Source organism: Oncorhynchus gorbuscha, linkage group LG17, assembly GCF_021184085.1.
Source record: "Oncorhynchus gorbuscha isolate QuinsamMale2020 ecotype Even-year linkage group LG17, OgorEven_v1.0, whole genome shotgun sequence".
Taxonomy (NCBI): Eukaryota; Metazoa; Chordata; class Actinopteri; order Salmoniformes; family Salmonidae; genus Oncorhynchus; species Oncorhynchus gorbuscha.
The window spans coordinates 40,043,521-40,061,138 of NC_060189.1; the positions used below are offsets into that span (position 1 = coordinate 40,043,521).

At 41.0% G+C, this 17,618-nt stretch overlaps 2 protein-coding genes across 3 annotated transcripts in view; both read right to left on the minus strand.

Annotated features, from left to right (window-relative positions):
• LOC124001419 (isthmin-2-like) overlaps positions 1-3,299 on the minus strand; it is a 61,312-nt gene extending 58,013 nt beyond the window's left edge. Inside the window, exon 1 of the mRNA XM_046308155.1 lies at positions 2,422-3,299. Coding sequence (XP_046164111.1) covers positions 2,422-2,556 — 135 coding nt within the window. The 5' untranslated portion in view covers positions 2,557-3,299. The remainder of the gene's footprint in view (positions 1-2,421) is intronic.
• A 2,605-nt stretch (positions 3,300-5,904) lies between these two features.
• Positions 5,905-17,618, minus strand: part of sptlc2a (serine palmitoyltransferase, long chain base subunit 2a) — a 61,364-nt gene continuing 49,650 nt past the window's right edge. Inside the window, exons 10-12 of one of the 2 annotated variants that reach the window (XM_046307920.1) lie at positions 13,347-13,482; positions 12,980-13,109; positions 5,905-8,200 (exon numbers count right to left, since the gene is read on the minus strand). In XM_046307920.1, coding sequence (XP_046163876.1) covers positions 8,120-8,200; positions 12,980-13,109; positions 13,347-13,482 — 347 coding nt within the window. In that variant the 3' untranslated portion in view covers positions 5,905-8,119. Of the gene's footprint in view, positions 8,201-12,042; positions 12,810-12,979; positions 13,110-13,346; positions 13,483-17,618 lie in introns of those variants that run through there. The other variant, XM_046307919.1, reaches the window with a different exon arrangement.

Sequence of the window (17,618 nt, forward strand, 5' to 3'; positions counted from 1 at the left end):
TAATACTTCTGACAGCCAACTTTCTAGTTCCGCCCACAACTTCTGGACTTTAGCGTTCTCTATTGAGTCATTATTAGTTTTGAACTCTAGGCACGAGTCTAGAGTGGTGGTAGGGTAGCCTAGTGGTTGGAGCGGTGGACTAGTAACTGGAAGGTTGCAAGTTCAAACCCCCGAGCTGACAAGGTACAAATCTGTTGTTCTGCCCCTGAACATGCTGTTAACCCACTGTTCCTAGGCCATCATTGAAAATAAGAATTTGTTCTTAACTGACTTGCCTAGTTAAATCACCAACTTCAAACATCAGCTATCTGAGCAGCTAACCGATCGCTGCAGCTGTACATAGTCTATTGGTAAATAGCCCACCCATTTTCACCTACCTCATTCCCATACTGTTTTTATTTACTTACTTTTCTGCTCTTTTGCACACCAATATCTCTACCTGTACATGACCATCTGATCATTTATCACTCCAGTGCTAATCTGCAAAATTGTAATTATTCGCCTACCTCCTCATGCCTTTTGCACACATTGTATATAGACTCCCCCTTTTTTCTACTGTGTTATTGACTTGTTAATTTTTTACTCCATGTGTAACTCTGTGTTGTCTGTTCACACTGCTATGCTTTATCTTGGCCAGGTCGCAGTTGCAAATGAGAACTTGTTCTCAACTAGCCTACCTGGTTAAATAAAGGTGAAAATAAATAAAAAATAAAGGTACAATTTCTAAAAAATGACTCTGCCGTTGTGCTGTATAATTTGTGAATTTTGTCTCTTGTATAATAAATTCTGTATGCAGTGATTATATTCAATCATATTTGTATGCTTTATCATGTACTGTAGTATGTAGCTAATGTTAAAATTATTTTCACATTCACATAGAAATGTATGCAATTCCTTTTGTTGTTAAGCTAGCTAGCTATTTGATATGATTGTGAAAACAAATGTGTTTCTACTTAGGTTTGTTTGGTTGATTTTCATTAAATTAACTTCACTCTGAATTGCTTGCTTGTCTATATTGTGAAAAATCACTTTCTTATATTGTACTGGTGTAAACTTGAAAGTATATTGTATTAAAATGGAATTAGCAACAGCGTCATTTTACAGCCCTCTTACCTCGTATCTATCCTGTAAGTGTGAAGGTTGTAACAACATGGTAAGATCACAGACAGATTTGCTTTTGTCTTCATGGAATGGAGTCATCCAATGTGGTGGAACTTCACAAATAACTACATTGTATCTATGTGGTAATAGACACCACTTCATTTTATAGCCCTCTTACATCCTACAGTACCTAATCTGTAAGACTGAAGTTGGTGGTACCATGTAACAACAGGTTAAGATCAGACAGATTTGCTGTTGTCTTTATGGGATGGAGTCGTCCAATATAATTGTAGGTCACAAGTAACTCTATTGTATATATGTGGAAGCAGACAACACTTAATTTTACCTACCCAGTAAGGATGAAGGTGGTACCTTGTAAGAATAGGGTAAGATCACGGGCAGATTTGTTGTATTCGTGGGATGGAGTCGACAGACAGACAGACTGATAGAGGAAGAGTTCTCCATTAATATTTTATCAGAAAGGGTATAAGCCTGAGGCTACATTTGCTTAATAACCCTTTGAGACTTCTGATCTCTGACCCTTTACCTCTGACCTGAACCCTGGAAAATTATGACTAGTAACTGGGTCATTACTGTACTATAGCCATGTGAAAGGGCAATGCCTTCATCTTTATTAAGATTTAAATACAGCCCATCACTATAAGCTGTAGAAAGTCTATGCAGTATAGCATACATACACACTGACAGACATGAACTGCCAGATGCTCCAATGATACCTGAGGGAGATATTTGAGGTGTTATCATGTATGAGTGTCATCACAACTGGAAAATGACCATTTCCTCACCAGCCAAAGAGGGCTCTCTACTCCTCTCAGCCTAAGGACTGCCTGTTGTACATTATTTAATGTTTTTTTTAGATTGTCTACACATGTTAAGGGGATTAAGGGGAGACAATCAAACGTTTCACATGATCTGGTGCCTATTGCCCTCCCCAGCTCCCGACTACCTCTGCTTTCATTTCAGCAAAATGATTGCGCAATGAAGTCACTTTGGACCACGGCCATTGTTGCTCACTGTCTCTGGCCCATTGAGCTTTCAGAATAAAGAGTTTAACCAAATAGATTAACTTCATGATGAATGATGCCAATTCCTAAACAATAATGTTGTAATTTCGGTCAGCATACAACGTGTTACGTTCAGCCAGGTGTTAAGGTAACATTACGCATCAATTCATAAATGCGCTCTGTCAAGTTTCAGCAGAGTGAAACATATTTCCCAATCATATGACATTGAGTAAAAATTAGCAAATGGCCTAACCCCCTAACTGTGAGTAGAAAATAAAAGTTAGTAGGCTTTTACCTCCGTGGTCGCAGTGCTCCTGTCATTGGGGACTGCACTTTTGTGACTGTTGGTGGGGAAGCTCTTGATTGACACCTGAGTCATCGTCAAGAAGACTACCCACAGCAGGTTAACCTTCCTGTGCATCTTCTGCATGTCTTTTCCAAGTTGGGACAACAGCTGTTGGTTTCGTCGGTGTTTGCTGGTGTTGCGATGCTGTGGTCGGTGTGGAAAGCAACAGCAGATATTTGGAAGCCGCTCGGCGTGCTGGACACGTTTTCAGAATCCTCGCCTCTGACCCACAGCCCAAATATAATCAATATAAATCCGAAATCAATATGTAAGACTTTGCGATATACGATTCTTAATCCAATGTTGTTTGAACGTGAACTCAGCTTTCAGAGCTGGAGCTGAATTTTGAACCAATTTGATGCGTCTCATCTGTGCTCTTTGCTCCCCAAATGCGCCATTAGGTAACTTCCAACGTTGACGCTCAAAGGTTACTTAAAATATTTTGCACTGTGATCATTAATTCCCGTTGGCTCTTCTCCCGCCAATATCCAGTCTTAGTCTTGTAACAAAACCGTTCAGAACTAGATCAGGCTTACCGGCTGGTAGCTATGTTGCCTACCTATCCTCCCTTGACTTTACACTGTCCAGACGCTTCGTCTCCTTACTTGCTCGCTTTCCGTACACGCTTCTTCGGTCCTGCTATTACAACCTTATAGTATACTCCTTTGAAATAAATGGACTTGAGTTTATCCCGAATTTTAATAAGTAACTTTCTCTAACCTTAAATGCTGCTAACTCAAATATGCTCGCATGCGCCTGTTGTAAGGAACCTCTTCTATGACTGCTTGAGAATAATCGTTTGTCATCTACATTCGTCGCTGCTTCTCTCTCTCTCTGTCACCATCTGTTCAGTCCCAGTCACCTTCGCAGACACCACTCGTAGTATAGTAACCTCATTGGCTGAGGGCTCGATCCGCATCTCCCCTTTACGGGTGACGTTCTGAGGGAGGGTCTTACCAAAGAGCGCACAATAAAAGAGCGAAATCAGGGAATGAATGAGAGACCGAAATGAATGAAGGTTTGTGAGGGGGGTGATTTTAAATATGAGCAAAATGAAAGGATAACATTATGAAAGAGAGGAAGTATAAGGCCGAAGATGGTGGTTAAACAGAGAATGCTCCCTTTTGAATAAGTCTGAAGGTTAGACACTCCCCGTTGGATTAGAGGGGCGTGTGGTTTAATAATGCAAATTAATATGGAATAATTAATTTTCTTTGTTCGGGGATGAGCTTAATTAAATGAATTTTCCCACAGAGTTCCCATTTATCTCGCTATCATCTTGTCCATGTGTCAGAATTCCCCGTTTTGACTCCAAAGGTTGCAGAAGCCAGGGACTAGAGTGTTGGGTTTTCTCCCAGACTGAAGACACATATGAAGTGAAGCTGATGACGGTTGTGACCTTGTGAACTAAAGAGGGTGAACTGATGAACTTCTCTCCACAGAGGGAATCGGAGATGCAAGACAAAGACATGGCATGATTTCCAGTATGAATTTATTCTGTGATAAACATGTTGAATTAAAAAAACACACCTGATTTTATGTTAGCCCTCAGACCGAACTCTCCCTTTGATAACCGATGAACCAGCTCTGAATTATGACACACGAGAAGGATAACATTATCTAGAAATCTCCCATTTCTTCAGGATTATACTGTGTGTGAACGAGAGCGAGCATGAGAGAGAGTTAGTGAGAGAGATTCTGCGTGTTATCTCGGACTTCCGTCAGGCTGTCTTGCTAAGAAAAATGTGTTTTAAGAGAGCAAGTGATGAAGGAGCTGTTGTTCAGCTCAAGGTATAAGATGTGCTGGAAACAGAGACAGTATTCAAAGTGATCCTGTTAACAGCTTTCAACACCTATTATAGGTTTGATCTTAGCTTGTTTCTTTTCTGCACCACTCTGTTCAATTCCATACAGTACGTTCAGAAAGTATTCACAAACCTGACCTACACACAATCCCCAATAATGTCAAAGTGGAATTGTTTTATTTATTTATTTTACAAATGTAATAAAAAATAAAAAGCTGAAATGTCTTAAGTATTCAAACTCTTTGTTATGGCAAGCCTAAATAAGTTCAGGAGTAAAAAGGTACTTAAGTCACATAATAAGTTGCATGGCCTCACTCTGTGTGCCATAATAGCGTTTAACATGACTACAGTTTTGAAATCTACTTGAAAATCTATGTCAAGACCTGAAAATGGTTGTCTAGCAATGATCAACAACCAATTGACAATGAAGAATTTTGAGAATGGAAAAACGTTGCACAATCCAGGTGTGGGAATCTCTTAATTTATTTTATTTAACTAGGCAAGTCAATTAAGAACAAATTCTTATGTACAATGACGGCCTACCTCGGCCAAGCCCTCACCCGGACGACGCTGGGCCAATTGTGTGCCGCCCAATAGGACTCCCAATCACGGCCAGTTGTGATACAGCCTGAAATCGAACCAGGGTCTGTAATGACACCTCTAGCACTGATATCCAGTGCATTAGAGAGCTGCGCCACTCGGGAGCCTCAGCTCTTAGAGACTAACCCAGAAAGACTGTCACGCCTTGGTGTGTTTTTGTTATATGTTTGGGTAGGCCAGGGTGTGACATGGGTTTATATGTTGTATTCGTATTGGGGTTTGTATTATTTGGGATCGCGGCTGATTAGGGGTGTGGTATAGGCTTGGCTGCCTGAGGCGATTCTCAATTAGAGTCAGGTGCTTATCATTGTCTCCAATTGGGAACCGTATTTAGGTAGCCTCAGTTTCGCTTTGTATTTTGTGGGTGTTTGTACCTGTCTCTGTGTAGTAGTCACCAGATAGGCTGTAATTAGTTTCACGTTCCGTTCTGTTGTTTTTTGTATTTAGATTCAGTTATTTTCATGTACCGCGTTTTCATTCATTAAAGGCATGAGTAACCTACACGCTGCATTTCGGTCCTACTCTCTTCATTCAACACACGAACGTCGTTACAAAGACTCACAGCTGTAATCACTGCCAAAGGCGCTTTTAAAAAGTATTGGCTCAGTGGTGTGAATACTTGCGTTTTTAATTTTCAATAAATTTGTACAAATTTCAAAAACATGTTTCCACTTTGTCATAATGGTGTATTGGTTGTAGCTTGGTGAGAGAAACAAATCTATTTAATCCAATTTGAATTCAGGCTGTAACACAAGAAAATGAGGTATAAGTCAAGGGTTATGAATACTTTCTGAAGGCACTGTAGCTAAAGCAAAATTAAATGGAACGCGTGAAGAAAATTAGTCATCTGGCCTCATTCACAAACCGACTCAAGAGTGCTGATCTAGGATAATTTTTGCATTTTAAATCAATGAATAAGAGGTGGGGTCTGGTCCGAGATCAGCACTTCTACTCTGAGACGCTTTCGTAATACAGGCCCTGATGTGTAATAAGTCAATAACATTTGATTTGTAATAAAACACAAAAACGTTGTTACATTATTTTATTGACATTTTGATGTCTGTAACATGAGTGAAACAGGTACAAATAGGTCATCCACTGATATGTAGCAAACACTGCATTTTTCTTTGATCCAAAAAAAGTACAGCTATTATTATGCACTATTTGTAGCACATCCAAGTTATGTTAGAACACATACATGTATATATTTTAAAGCAGTTGAATGGCCACTCACACCCTGTATCTCACCCAAGAGACAGGTCATCCACAGATGAGGCATAAGGACAGTGTTTAAATCTTAAGAAGTTTGACGTTAAGACTTTGACACCTCATCAGTATCATGTTGCATTTATCTTTGTGCAAACAAGAAAAATAGAAATATACAAAATACATTTTTACACACATCCAGTGCAGATTTACTTCTAACTTTTTGCCTTTGAGGAAACTAGCTAGCTGAATGAGTCAAATCATGTGTCATTGTGAGTTCTTTGTACAGTAATACAAATGAATGAAAATCTATTTAGTTCTCTATATTCAATATTTTCAATGATCTTAAATGTCTCTCCAGCTCTTTGCAGGTTACTTATATTAATAAACTCAAATATTCATTTTTTTTTTTACACAAACAGAACATGTCCTTGTCTTCAAAGAGATATCAATTTCATACAATAAAATCAGTAATTTTGGAACGAGTTCAGGTTGTATTTAAAAACAAAAACAAAGCCACAGGAAGGAGTGTTGTATGTAGGTAGTGTGTACAGTTGAGCACCTTGTTTCATGGTGTACTAGCAGCGTCAGTGACTACGTCATACTGTGCATGCAGCGCTAAGGTGTGCCAAACGATAAAATACACATCAGTAGTGATTGCACTGAGGGCATGTGATCAGTCAGAGAGGTGTAAAGGTATGTGCATGCAGGACATGGCTTCAGAGCTGCCAGTGATAAAATGTTACATTTTTTCCAAATTGAGAAAAAAAAAACATGGAAACAATGAATAAATAAATCTGTACATTAAACAACTCTCTCTGTCACACACATGTTTGGTTAAGACTAAGTCTGTCATCTGATAGATCCATTTCCCTGGATACCAGACTTTTTCTACTGGAGTGGGTGGAGTTTTCCCCCAAACCACCGATACTGGGTCATATAGTTGTTCATCCCCCCTAATGATAACGTTAGGATCGGGATAGAATAATCTGATCCTAGATCTGTGGTTGAAGCTACAGCTGAAACAGCCTGGAACCAAGGGCTAGTGGATACGAGCGAGGAGGAGTGATGTGCTCATAGCTCATCTGAAAGTAAAGGCCTTGGTACAACGTCTCTCACTCTGACCTGTTATGAAATATAGTCATCTGTAAATAAAAATCATATATACTTTGGAAAGAGAACGTAGTTAGAGATTCAAGTAAGACACGGTTCCTGGCTGCAAGTTAGAACAGCAAAGTTTAGCTCCAGGAGTCAGTTACACTAAACATGCATCTCAAAGCACTCCTAAACTGTACTTCATAGCAATACCATCACTGAGTAGAGTAGGATAACATTGCCCCTTGACACTGTGCTAAGGTCAGTTACACATTTCAACCCCAATGGGTAAGGATAGGTTTTGTGGAGGGTAAGCTGGTCCTAGATCTGTACCTAAGGGACACTTCTAACAGAAACTCAGTGTGTTTTATGACCTTTAGAAATCATTTTTTTTTGTGTGTTGATTATTCTTGTTGTTGTTTTTCTTCAACTCCCCATCTTTCCTCCAAAATGTTTAAATACTTCCCGAAAGCTTCGTAAGCTACATTTAGGTTGGTCTTTCCAAATCACACAGTTTCTCCCAAACACACACAGTCAGAGATGACATGACATAGGCATGACATAAAGCAGCTACAAGCACACATAAGCAGTCCTCAGTCTACTATTCCTCCAGAAACAAAATGCCACAAATTAAGATGCAGACCCAACATTTCATTATTTAAGACAAAACAGAGGTAAGAAATAATCGTTTGAAAAAATAAATGTTTTCAGAGTTTTTTTCTTCTTCTTCGCCATAATGCAGTGAGTTTGCTGGTAAAATAAGGCAGGCGTGTGAAAGTTAAAACCTTGTGTTAGATGAATAAAGTGGTTCTGTGACATCAAGGCGAGCACATTTTGGTTCTGGGTGTGGAAGACTGCCAGTCCAATCTGGTCCGATCCGGTCTAGACCACTGTGGTCCAGTTCAGTCTTGTATCTGGTCGCAGATGCTATGGTCGATGACTCAGTCCAGAGAGGGCAGTCTCTTGTGTCTGGAGTACTTGACCTGCAGCAGGTCTCCTACCTCACTGATCACACTCAGGGCCTAACCATAGAGACACACACCATGAATGTTACATTATCACACAGATCTGAAGACACACATACACGCACGTCAATGATCACTCTAACCCGAACACACAACACACTAATGATCACACACACACACGTCATGCCTGCAGAGACACACATTTCTGATTACACTCACAGCCTGACAAAACAAACACACACCGTCTTGCTTTACATGTATACCGATGGAAGACACACTTACGCCAAAACTCACGTCTACGTCTAACACAGGCTGACTAGAGATGTCTGAAGCTACCATTTGATGTTAGTCAGTTGAGAGTGATGCAAGCCCTCCCAGTTCACTAACACATGGTACAGTAGGATCTATGATGGGGGAAGACTGGGACTTGAGAGAGCAGAGCTAGCATGGGGATCTCTCACACAACTCACTCATCTACAACATGACTATCACATCAAGACCCATAATGGCAGAATCTCACTATTGACCAGGCACTAAAGAGGCACAGTGATGTAAGAGAAGAAGAGAGTGAAGAGAGGTGATACACAAATCAATGTGACACCAAAGAATGGATAGCAGACAGGAGATACAGTTGAAGTCAGAGGTTTACATACACTTAGGTTGGAGTCATTAACTTGTTTTTCAACAACTCCACAAATATCTTGTTGACAAACTATAGTTTTGGCAAGTCGGTTAGGACTCTACTTTGTGCATGACAAGTCATTTTTCCAACAATTGTTTACTGTCAGATTATTTCACTTATTCACTGTTCACAATTCCAGTGGGTCAGAAGTTTACAAACATTTAGTTGACTGAGATTTTAAACAGCTTCCAGAAAATGATGTAATGTCTTTAGAAGCTTCTGATAGGATAATTGACATAATTTGACATAATTTGAATCAATTGGAGGTGTACCTGTGGACGTATTTCAAGGTCTAACTTCACACTCAGTGCCTCTTTTGCTTGACATCATGGGAAAATCAAAATAAATCAGGCAAGACCTCAGAAAAAAAGACCTCCACAAGTCTGGTCCATCCTTGGGAGCAATTTCCAAATGCCGAAAGGTTCCACCTTCATCTGTACAAACAATAGTATGCAAGTATAAACACCATGGGATCACGCAGCTGTCATACTGCTCAGGAAGGAGACGCATTCTTTCTCCTAGAGATGAACGTACTTTGGTGCGAAAAGTGCAAATCACTCCCAGAACAAAAGCAAAGGACCTTGTGAAGATGCTGGAGGAAACCGGTACAAAAGTATCTATATCCACAGTAAAACGAGTCCTATATCGACATAACCCGAAAGGCCGAACAGCAAGGCACTGCTCCAAAACCGCCATAAAAAAGCCAGACTACAGTTTGCAATTGCACATGGGGACAAAGATGGTACTTTTTGGAGAAATTAAAATAGAACTGTTTGGCCATAATAACCATCGTAATGTTTGGAGGAAAAGGGGGGAGGCTTGCAAACCAAAGAACAACATCCCAACCGTGAAGCAAGGGGGTGGCAACATCATGTTGCAGTTTTGCTGCAGGAGGGACTAGTGCACTTCACAAAACAGATGGCATCATGAGAAAGGAAAATTATGTGGACATATTGAAGCAACATCTCAAGACATCAGTCAGGAAGTTAAAGCTTGGTCGCAAATGGGTCTTGACCCCAAGCATACTTCCAAAGTTGTGGCAAAATGGCTTAAGGACAACAAAGTCAAGGTACTGGAGTGGCCATCACAAAGCTCTGACCTCAATCCTATAGAAAATGTGTGGGCAGAACTGAAAAAGCGTGTGCGAGCAAGGAGGCCTACAAACCTGACTCCGTTACACCAGCTCTGTCAGGAGGAATGGGCCAAAATTTACCCAACTACCCGAAATGTTTGACCCAAGTTAAACAATTTAAAGGCAATGCTACCAAATACTAATTGAGTGTATATAAACTTCTAACCCACTGGGAATGTGATGAAAGAAATCAAAACTGAAATAAAATCATTCTTTCTACTACTATTCTGACATTTCACATTCTTAAAATAAAGTGGTGATCCTAACTGACCTAAGACAAGGAATTTGTACTTGGAAAAATTGTGAAAACCTGAGTTTAAATGTATTTGGCTATGTATGTAAACTTCCGACTTCAACTGTAGATATATGAAAGAGAGGGAAAAGGCCAGAGCAAGAGGGGAAGAGAGAGAGAGAGTGTGAGAGAAAGACAGACAAGGAAAGCACTGCTTTATGTGAAAAAAGGGGTGATGGAAAATGTATGGGAGAGAAGGAGTGCGTGAGATAGGAAGAAAGTAGAAAGAAAGACATTCATTGGAGCTGCTGGATGGCAAGAGCGTATCAGAGAGCATTATGGGCAAGTGGAAGCCCTCACTCCATCACTCCCTCCACCAGGGTTGGAGTCTATATGAATTTTAAAAAGTAAATTCAGGAAATAAACTGATATTCCAATTCAACAAAACACTTTTTCCTGTGAATTCTCAATAAAAAAAAGGTTTTTTTTCTTCTCCATTTTTGAATTTTAAATTCAAATTACTTCCTGAGGTAAATCCCACTCAGGTCAACTTTTTACATTTACATTTACATTTAAGTCATTTAGCAGACGCTCTTATCCAGAGCGACTTACAAATTGGTGCATTCACCTTATGACATCCAGTGGGACAGTCACTTAACAATAGTGCATCTAAAACTTAGGGGGGTGGGGTGAGAGGGATTACTTAACCTATCCTAGGTATTCCTTAAAGAGGTGGGGTTTCAGGTGTCTCCGGAAGGTGGTGATTGACTCCGCTGTCCTGGCGTCGTGAGGGAGTTTGTTCCACCATTTTTATATCTCCCAAAACCACTGACTGAGCTTTATATAAGCACGAGTCTATTTACAACTATGATGAAATACAAAACGTGAATAAGAACTTGAGGGAGAATATGTAAAAATGTGTGACTCAATTAGGTCTGGACGATATGGCCAAAATACTATATCACGGTATAAAAAAAAAATTGGATGGTATTTTTAGTTTTTGAATAATAATAAGGTATACATATATTTTTTATTTTACCTTTATTTAACTAGGTCAAGTGAGTTAAGAACAAACTCTTATTTACAATGACGGCCTCAGAACAGTGGGTTAACTGCCTTGTTCAGAACGACAGATTTTTACCAATCTTGCAACCTTCCGATTAGTAGTCCAACGCTCTAACCACTAGGCTACCTGCCGCCCCTTTATGAGTCGTGAGTGATCCTAGGGTGGCAACACCTACATTCTAAGTGATTTCAATGAGACTTTCTCCATTATGATTGTTTTATACTGTTCAAAACAAATTTTAGCACCTTTATCATTTCTGCATTTCCTGCACTCAATTGCAGTGGTGGAAAAAGTACCCAATTGGCATACTTGAGTAAAAGTAAAGATACGTTAATAGAAAATTACTCAACTAAAAGTGAAAGTCCCCCAGTAAAATTCTACTTGAGTAAAAGTCTAAAAGTATTTGGTTTTTAAATATACTTAAATACCAAAAGTAAAAGGATAAATCATTTCAAATTCCTTATATTAAGCAAACCAGATGGCACCATGTTCTTTAATTTTTTTTTTTTTTTTACGGATAGCCAGGGGCACACTCCAACACTCAGACATAATTTACAAACAAAGCATTTGTGTTTCATGAGTCCTCCAGATCAGAGGCAGTAGGGATGACCAGGGATGTTCTCTTGACTAGTGTGTGAATTGGACCATTTTCCTGTCCCGTTAAGCATTCAAAATGTAACGAGTACTTTTAGGTGACAGGAAAAATGTATTGAGTAAAAAGTACAGTATTTTCTTTAGGAATGTAGTGAAATAAAAGTTGCCCATTTTTTTTTGTAAAGTACAGATACCAAAGAAAACGACTTAAGTTGTACTTGAAAGTATTTTTACTTAAGTACTTTACACCACTGCTCAATTGAGAACTTCCACACTGCCACGTAGGACTGCATGATGTGGGCAAATAATCTAGGAATTATTTTTAACCAAATGTTTCAATTGCGATTTGACTTGCGAATTAGAGCAAAGTTTTGTGTGGAAGGTGACACGGAGAGAAAGAGCAGAGCGAGATGACTCAAGTAGCGAAGTAAACTATAAAAAATTGACATTACACATGGCATTTAACAAACCAAACATTCAAATACGGGTACAGAAGGTTAAGTAAAAACCTAAACCGGTCCCTACATCAATACCGGTATATCATAAAATACAGTATACCACCCAGCCCTAGACTCAATGTGAAAACAGATAACGTCACATCAAAGGGCGGTTTGGGTTCTAGGGGGAGGAGAGGGAGGAGAGAGGGGGTACAGGCCTTTGTGAAAGAGAGAAGTAGTTAAAAGAGGATAAAAAAAAGAGGTGGAGGCAGAGGGAGTGTGCTTTTCAGCAGAGTTAAATGGGGAGTCCTGGGGGAGAGAGAGATTAAGAGAGGCTGTTAGATTTAATGCCAGCAATGAGGGGAGGGGAGGTCACACTTACATACACCCACCACTAAGGGAGATGGGGGGGGTAAGCTACCAAGGTAAGTTTAATTTCTCTATCCACCCCATTTTTCAATTTGGTGACCCCACATGGGGTCCTGTACCCAAGTTTGGGAAACGCTGCACTAGGAAGTGGAAGCTATAGAATGGAAGAAAGAACGGAAGGACACAGGACCATAAGTGTACGCTCTTTATGTCTTTGGTGTGAAAAAGGTAGCCATTTTGTGCCAAGCATTTTGTGCCAAGTTTTCCCTTAGCTACTTCATGTAGCTAACATATTCTTGCTTTGCATATTCCTCTTATAGTTACCGTGTCGAGCATGTCTTTGGTGTGAGCGGCAGAGATACAGAATCGTGCTCTGGACTCAATGATGGGTGTGGCTGGAAAGCCCACCACCACCACCCCGATGTTCCTCTTCAGCATCTCTCTACCAAACGCCCTGAGAGAAAGAGAGAGCGAGAGAGAAAGCAAGAGAGGGCATCGAACAACAACTTTAGAGGAGTAGTTTGTGAGTAGGTGCGCAACCAAATATGTATTTAAAGTTTTGAGCCTAATTTGAAAAACAAAACTACATTCAAGCCACTTGGTTTATTTACTATAAAGTTGAGGAATGGGGCTGGGGAAAGGCAACCTCTCATATTCATAGATTAAACTGTGGATGCCAGGGCTAACTCACCCTATCTTGGCCGGCATGTAGAGCATCATGGGAACTACGGGCGAGTCGTTGTTTCCGTAGATGATAAAGCCCATCTCTGTCAGTCTCCTACGGAAATACAAAGTGTTCTCTGCCAACTGCTGCACGCGATCACGACCTACACACACACACACACACACACACACACACACACACACACACACACACACACACACACACACACACACACACACACACACACACACACACACACACACACACACACACACACACACACACACACACACACACACACACACAAATTTTGAAGGATTTAAAAATGAGTAGCTAAAGCCTGAACCTACTCAATGTTGGTTAAAACTATTTCTAAGATGACACAGTAACACCCTACAGTGGTTTGTCCTCTGTCCAGACAGACAGCTGATGTTAACCCCGTCTGTCTCTCTGTTACCATCTGGCTGTAGCCTTTATCAGACTGGTAGAGCTCAAGACAGACCCTCATGCCCCAGGCACATACTGCAGATCTCTATCTATTCCTACACAGCATTGGGGATGCAGGTTGTCTGTCTTTCTGTCTACGCAAGCCTATGTGTGTGTATGTGAAAGGGTCTGTGTGTGCTTCAAGGGCTGAAAGCATTACGAGCCAATTGATTCCAACTTGTACATACACATCAGCCTTTGAAATGAGGTCAACACACTTTCTCACCAAGCTCCTCGCAGTAATATTGAGGGAGAGCAGAATTCCGCCTGTTCCTTTATTGGCTATGAGGCGGACGGAACAGTTTCAGAGGGCCAGCTTGCATTTCTGCACGCCACGGTTTTCACTTGTCAAATATTCTGCGCATGCTAAGGACTCGGGCCCAGGAATTTCCCCTTCCCTGACGATTCCCCCCTGCTAGTCGGCCCTCTGCCACCGTTGGCCAGATGCGCTAAGTGACGCCTTCAAGTCACTTTGCAGTGGCACATTCCTGCCTGGGGTGCCAGGCTGAACAAAACGCATCATCCCCAATTGAGAGCTACACATTAGAGAGTGACACACACACATATCAGGATTGGTTTATGGAATGCTGACGTTTTTGATGAAACGGGTGGAGCAGCAATCACTTGAGCGAGAGGAGAAGAGGGAAAGTGACAAGTGTGGGAACGTGACAGGGGATCATTGGACTTGACGTGTGTATAACATATATGAAAGTTGACTTGATTGGCTGATTAAGGGGGGATAGCCCCCCCCCGAGACACATGTTAACATTGCCAAATCAAGTGACTCACTGGTTGATGGCACACTGTGGTATTTCACCCAATAGATATGGGAGTTTATTCAAACTGGGTTTGTTTTTGAATTCTTTGTGGATCTGTGTAATCTGAGGGAAATCTGTGTCTCTAATTTGGTCATACATTTGGCAAGAGGTTAGGAAGTGCAGCTCAGTTTCCACCTAATTGTGTGGGCAGTGTGCACATAGCCTGTCTTCTCTTGAGAGCCAGGTCTGCCTACGGTGGCCTTTATCAATAGCAAGGCTATGATCACTGAGTCTGTACATAGTCAAAGCTTTCCATAAGTTTGGGTCAGTCACAGTGGTCAGGTATTCTGCCACTGTGTACTCTCTGTTTAGGGCCAATTAGCATTCTAGTTTGCTGTTTTTTTGTTAATTCTTTCCAATGTCTCAAGTAATAATATTTTTGTTTTCTCATGATTTGTTTGGATCTAATTGTGCTGCTGTCCTGGGTCTCTGTTTGTGATCAGAGCCCCAGGACCAGCTTGCTTAGGGGACTCTTATCCAGGTTCATCTCTCTGTAGGTAATGGCTTTGTTAGGGAAGGTTTGGGAATTGCTTCCATTTAGGTGGTTGTAGAATTGAACGGCTCTTTTCTGGATTTGATCATTACCAGGTATCAGCCTAATTCTACTCTGCATGCATTATTTGGTGTTTTACGTTGTACACGGAGGATATTTTTGCAGAATTCTGCAAGCAGTCTCTTAATTTGGTGTTTGTCCCATTTTGTGAATTCTTGGTTGGTGAGCGGACCCCAGACCTCAAAACCATAAAAGGGCAATGGGTTCTATAACTGATTCAAGTATTTTTAGCCAGATCCTAATTGGCATGTCAAATGTTATGTTCCTTTGAATGGCATAGAATCCGAAATTCCTTTTTGATACTGTCGCAAAGCTAACTAAAAAGCAGCATTCCCCAAGAGAGTATGGCTTTCACTTCAGCAGTGATAAATTCATGAACTTCTTTGAGGAAAAGATCATGATTATTAGAAAGCAAACTACAGACTCCTTTTTAAATCTGCATCCTCCTTCAAAGCTCAGTTGTCCTGAGTCTGCACAACTCTGCCAGGACCTAGGATCAAGAGAGATGCTCAAGTGTTTTAGTACTATATCTCTTGACACAATGATGAAAATAATCATGGCCTCTAAAACTTCAAGCTGCATACTGGACCCTATTCCAACTAAACTACTGAAAGAGCTGCTTCCTGTGCTTGGCCTTCCTATGTTGAACATAATAAACAACTCTCTATCCACGGGATGTGTACCAAACTCACTAAAAGTGGCAGTAACAAAGCCTCTCTTGAAAAAGCCAAACGATGACCCAGAAAATATAAAATACTATCGGCCTATATTGAATCTTCCATTCCTCTCAAAATTATTTGAAAAGGCTGTTGCGCAGCAACTCACTGCCTTTCTGAAGACAAACAATGTATACAAAATGCTTCAGTCTGGTTTTAGACCCCATCATAGCACTGAGACTGCACTTGTGAAGGTGGTAAATTACCTTTTAATGGCATCAGACCAAGGCTCTGCATCTGTCCTCGTGCTCCTAGACCTTAGCGCTGCTTTTGATACCATCGATCACCACATTCTTTTGGAGAGATTGGAAACCCAAATTGGTCTACACGGACAAGTTCTGGCCTGGTTTAGATCGTATCTGTCAGAAAGATATCAGTTTGTCTCTGTGAATGGTTTATCCTCTGACAAATCAACTGTAAATTTCGGTGTTCCTCAAGGTTCCGTTTTAGGACCACTATTGTTTTCACTATATATTTTACCTCTTGGGGATGTCATTCGAAAACATAATGTTTCACTGCTATGCGGATGACACAGAGCTGTACATTTCAATGAAACATGGTGAATCCCCAAAATTGCCCTCGCTAGAAGCATGTATTTCAGACATAAGGAAGTGGATGGCTGCAAACGTTCTACTTTTAAACTCGGACAAAACAGAGATGCTTGTTCTAGGTCCCAAGAAACAAAGAGATCTTCTGTTGAATCTGACAATTAATCTTAATGGTTGTACAGTCGTCTCAAATAAAACTGTGAAGGACCTTGGCGTTACTCTGGACCCTGATCTCTCTTTTGAAGAACATATCAAGACCATTTCAAGGACAGTTTTTTCCCCCATCTACGTAACATTGCAAAAATCAGAAACTTTCTGTCCAAAAATGATGCAGAAAAATTAATCCATGCTTTTGTCACTTCTAGGTTAGACTACTGCAATGCTCTACTTTCCGGCTACCCGGATAAAGCACTAAATAAACTTCAGTTAGTGCTAAATACGGCTGCTAGAATCCTGACGAGAACCAAAACATTTGATCATATTACTCCAGTGCTAGCCTCCCTACACTGGCTTCCTGTCAAAGCAAGGGCTGATTTCAAGGTTTTACTGCTAACCTACAAAGCATTACATGGGCTTGCTCCTACCTACCTCTCTGATTTGGTCCTGTCGTACATACCTACACGTAAGCTACGGTCACAAGAAGCAGGCCTCCTAATTGTCCTTAGAATTTCTAAGCAAACAGCTGGAGGCAGGGCTTTCTCCTATAGAGCTCCATTTTTATGGAATGGTCTGCCTACCCATGTAAGAGACGCAAACTCAGTCTCAATCTTTAAGTCTTTACTGAAGACTCATCTCTTCAGTGGGTCATATGATTGAGTGTAGTCTGGCCCAGGAGTGGGAAGGTGAACGGAAAGGCTCTGGTGCAACGAACCGCCCTTGCTGTCTCTGCCTGGCCGGTTCCCCTCTTTCCACTGGGATTCTCTGCCTCTAACCCAATTACAGGGGCTGAGTCACTGGCTTACTGGGACTCTTTCATACCATCCCTGGGAGGGGTGCGTCACTTGAGTGGGTTGAGTCACTGATGCGATCTTCCTGTCTGGGTTGGCACCCCCCCTTGGGTTGTGCCGTGGCGGAGATCTTTGTGGGCTATACTCGGCCTTGTCTCAGGGTCAGTTCTGTTCTATTCTATTCAGTGTCCTGTGTGAATTTAAGTGTGCTCTCTCTAATTCTCTCTTTCT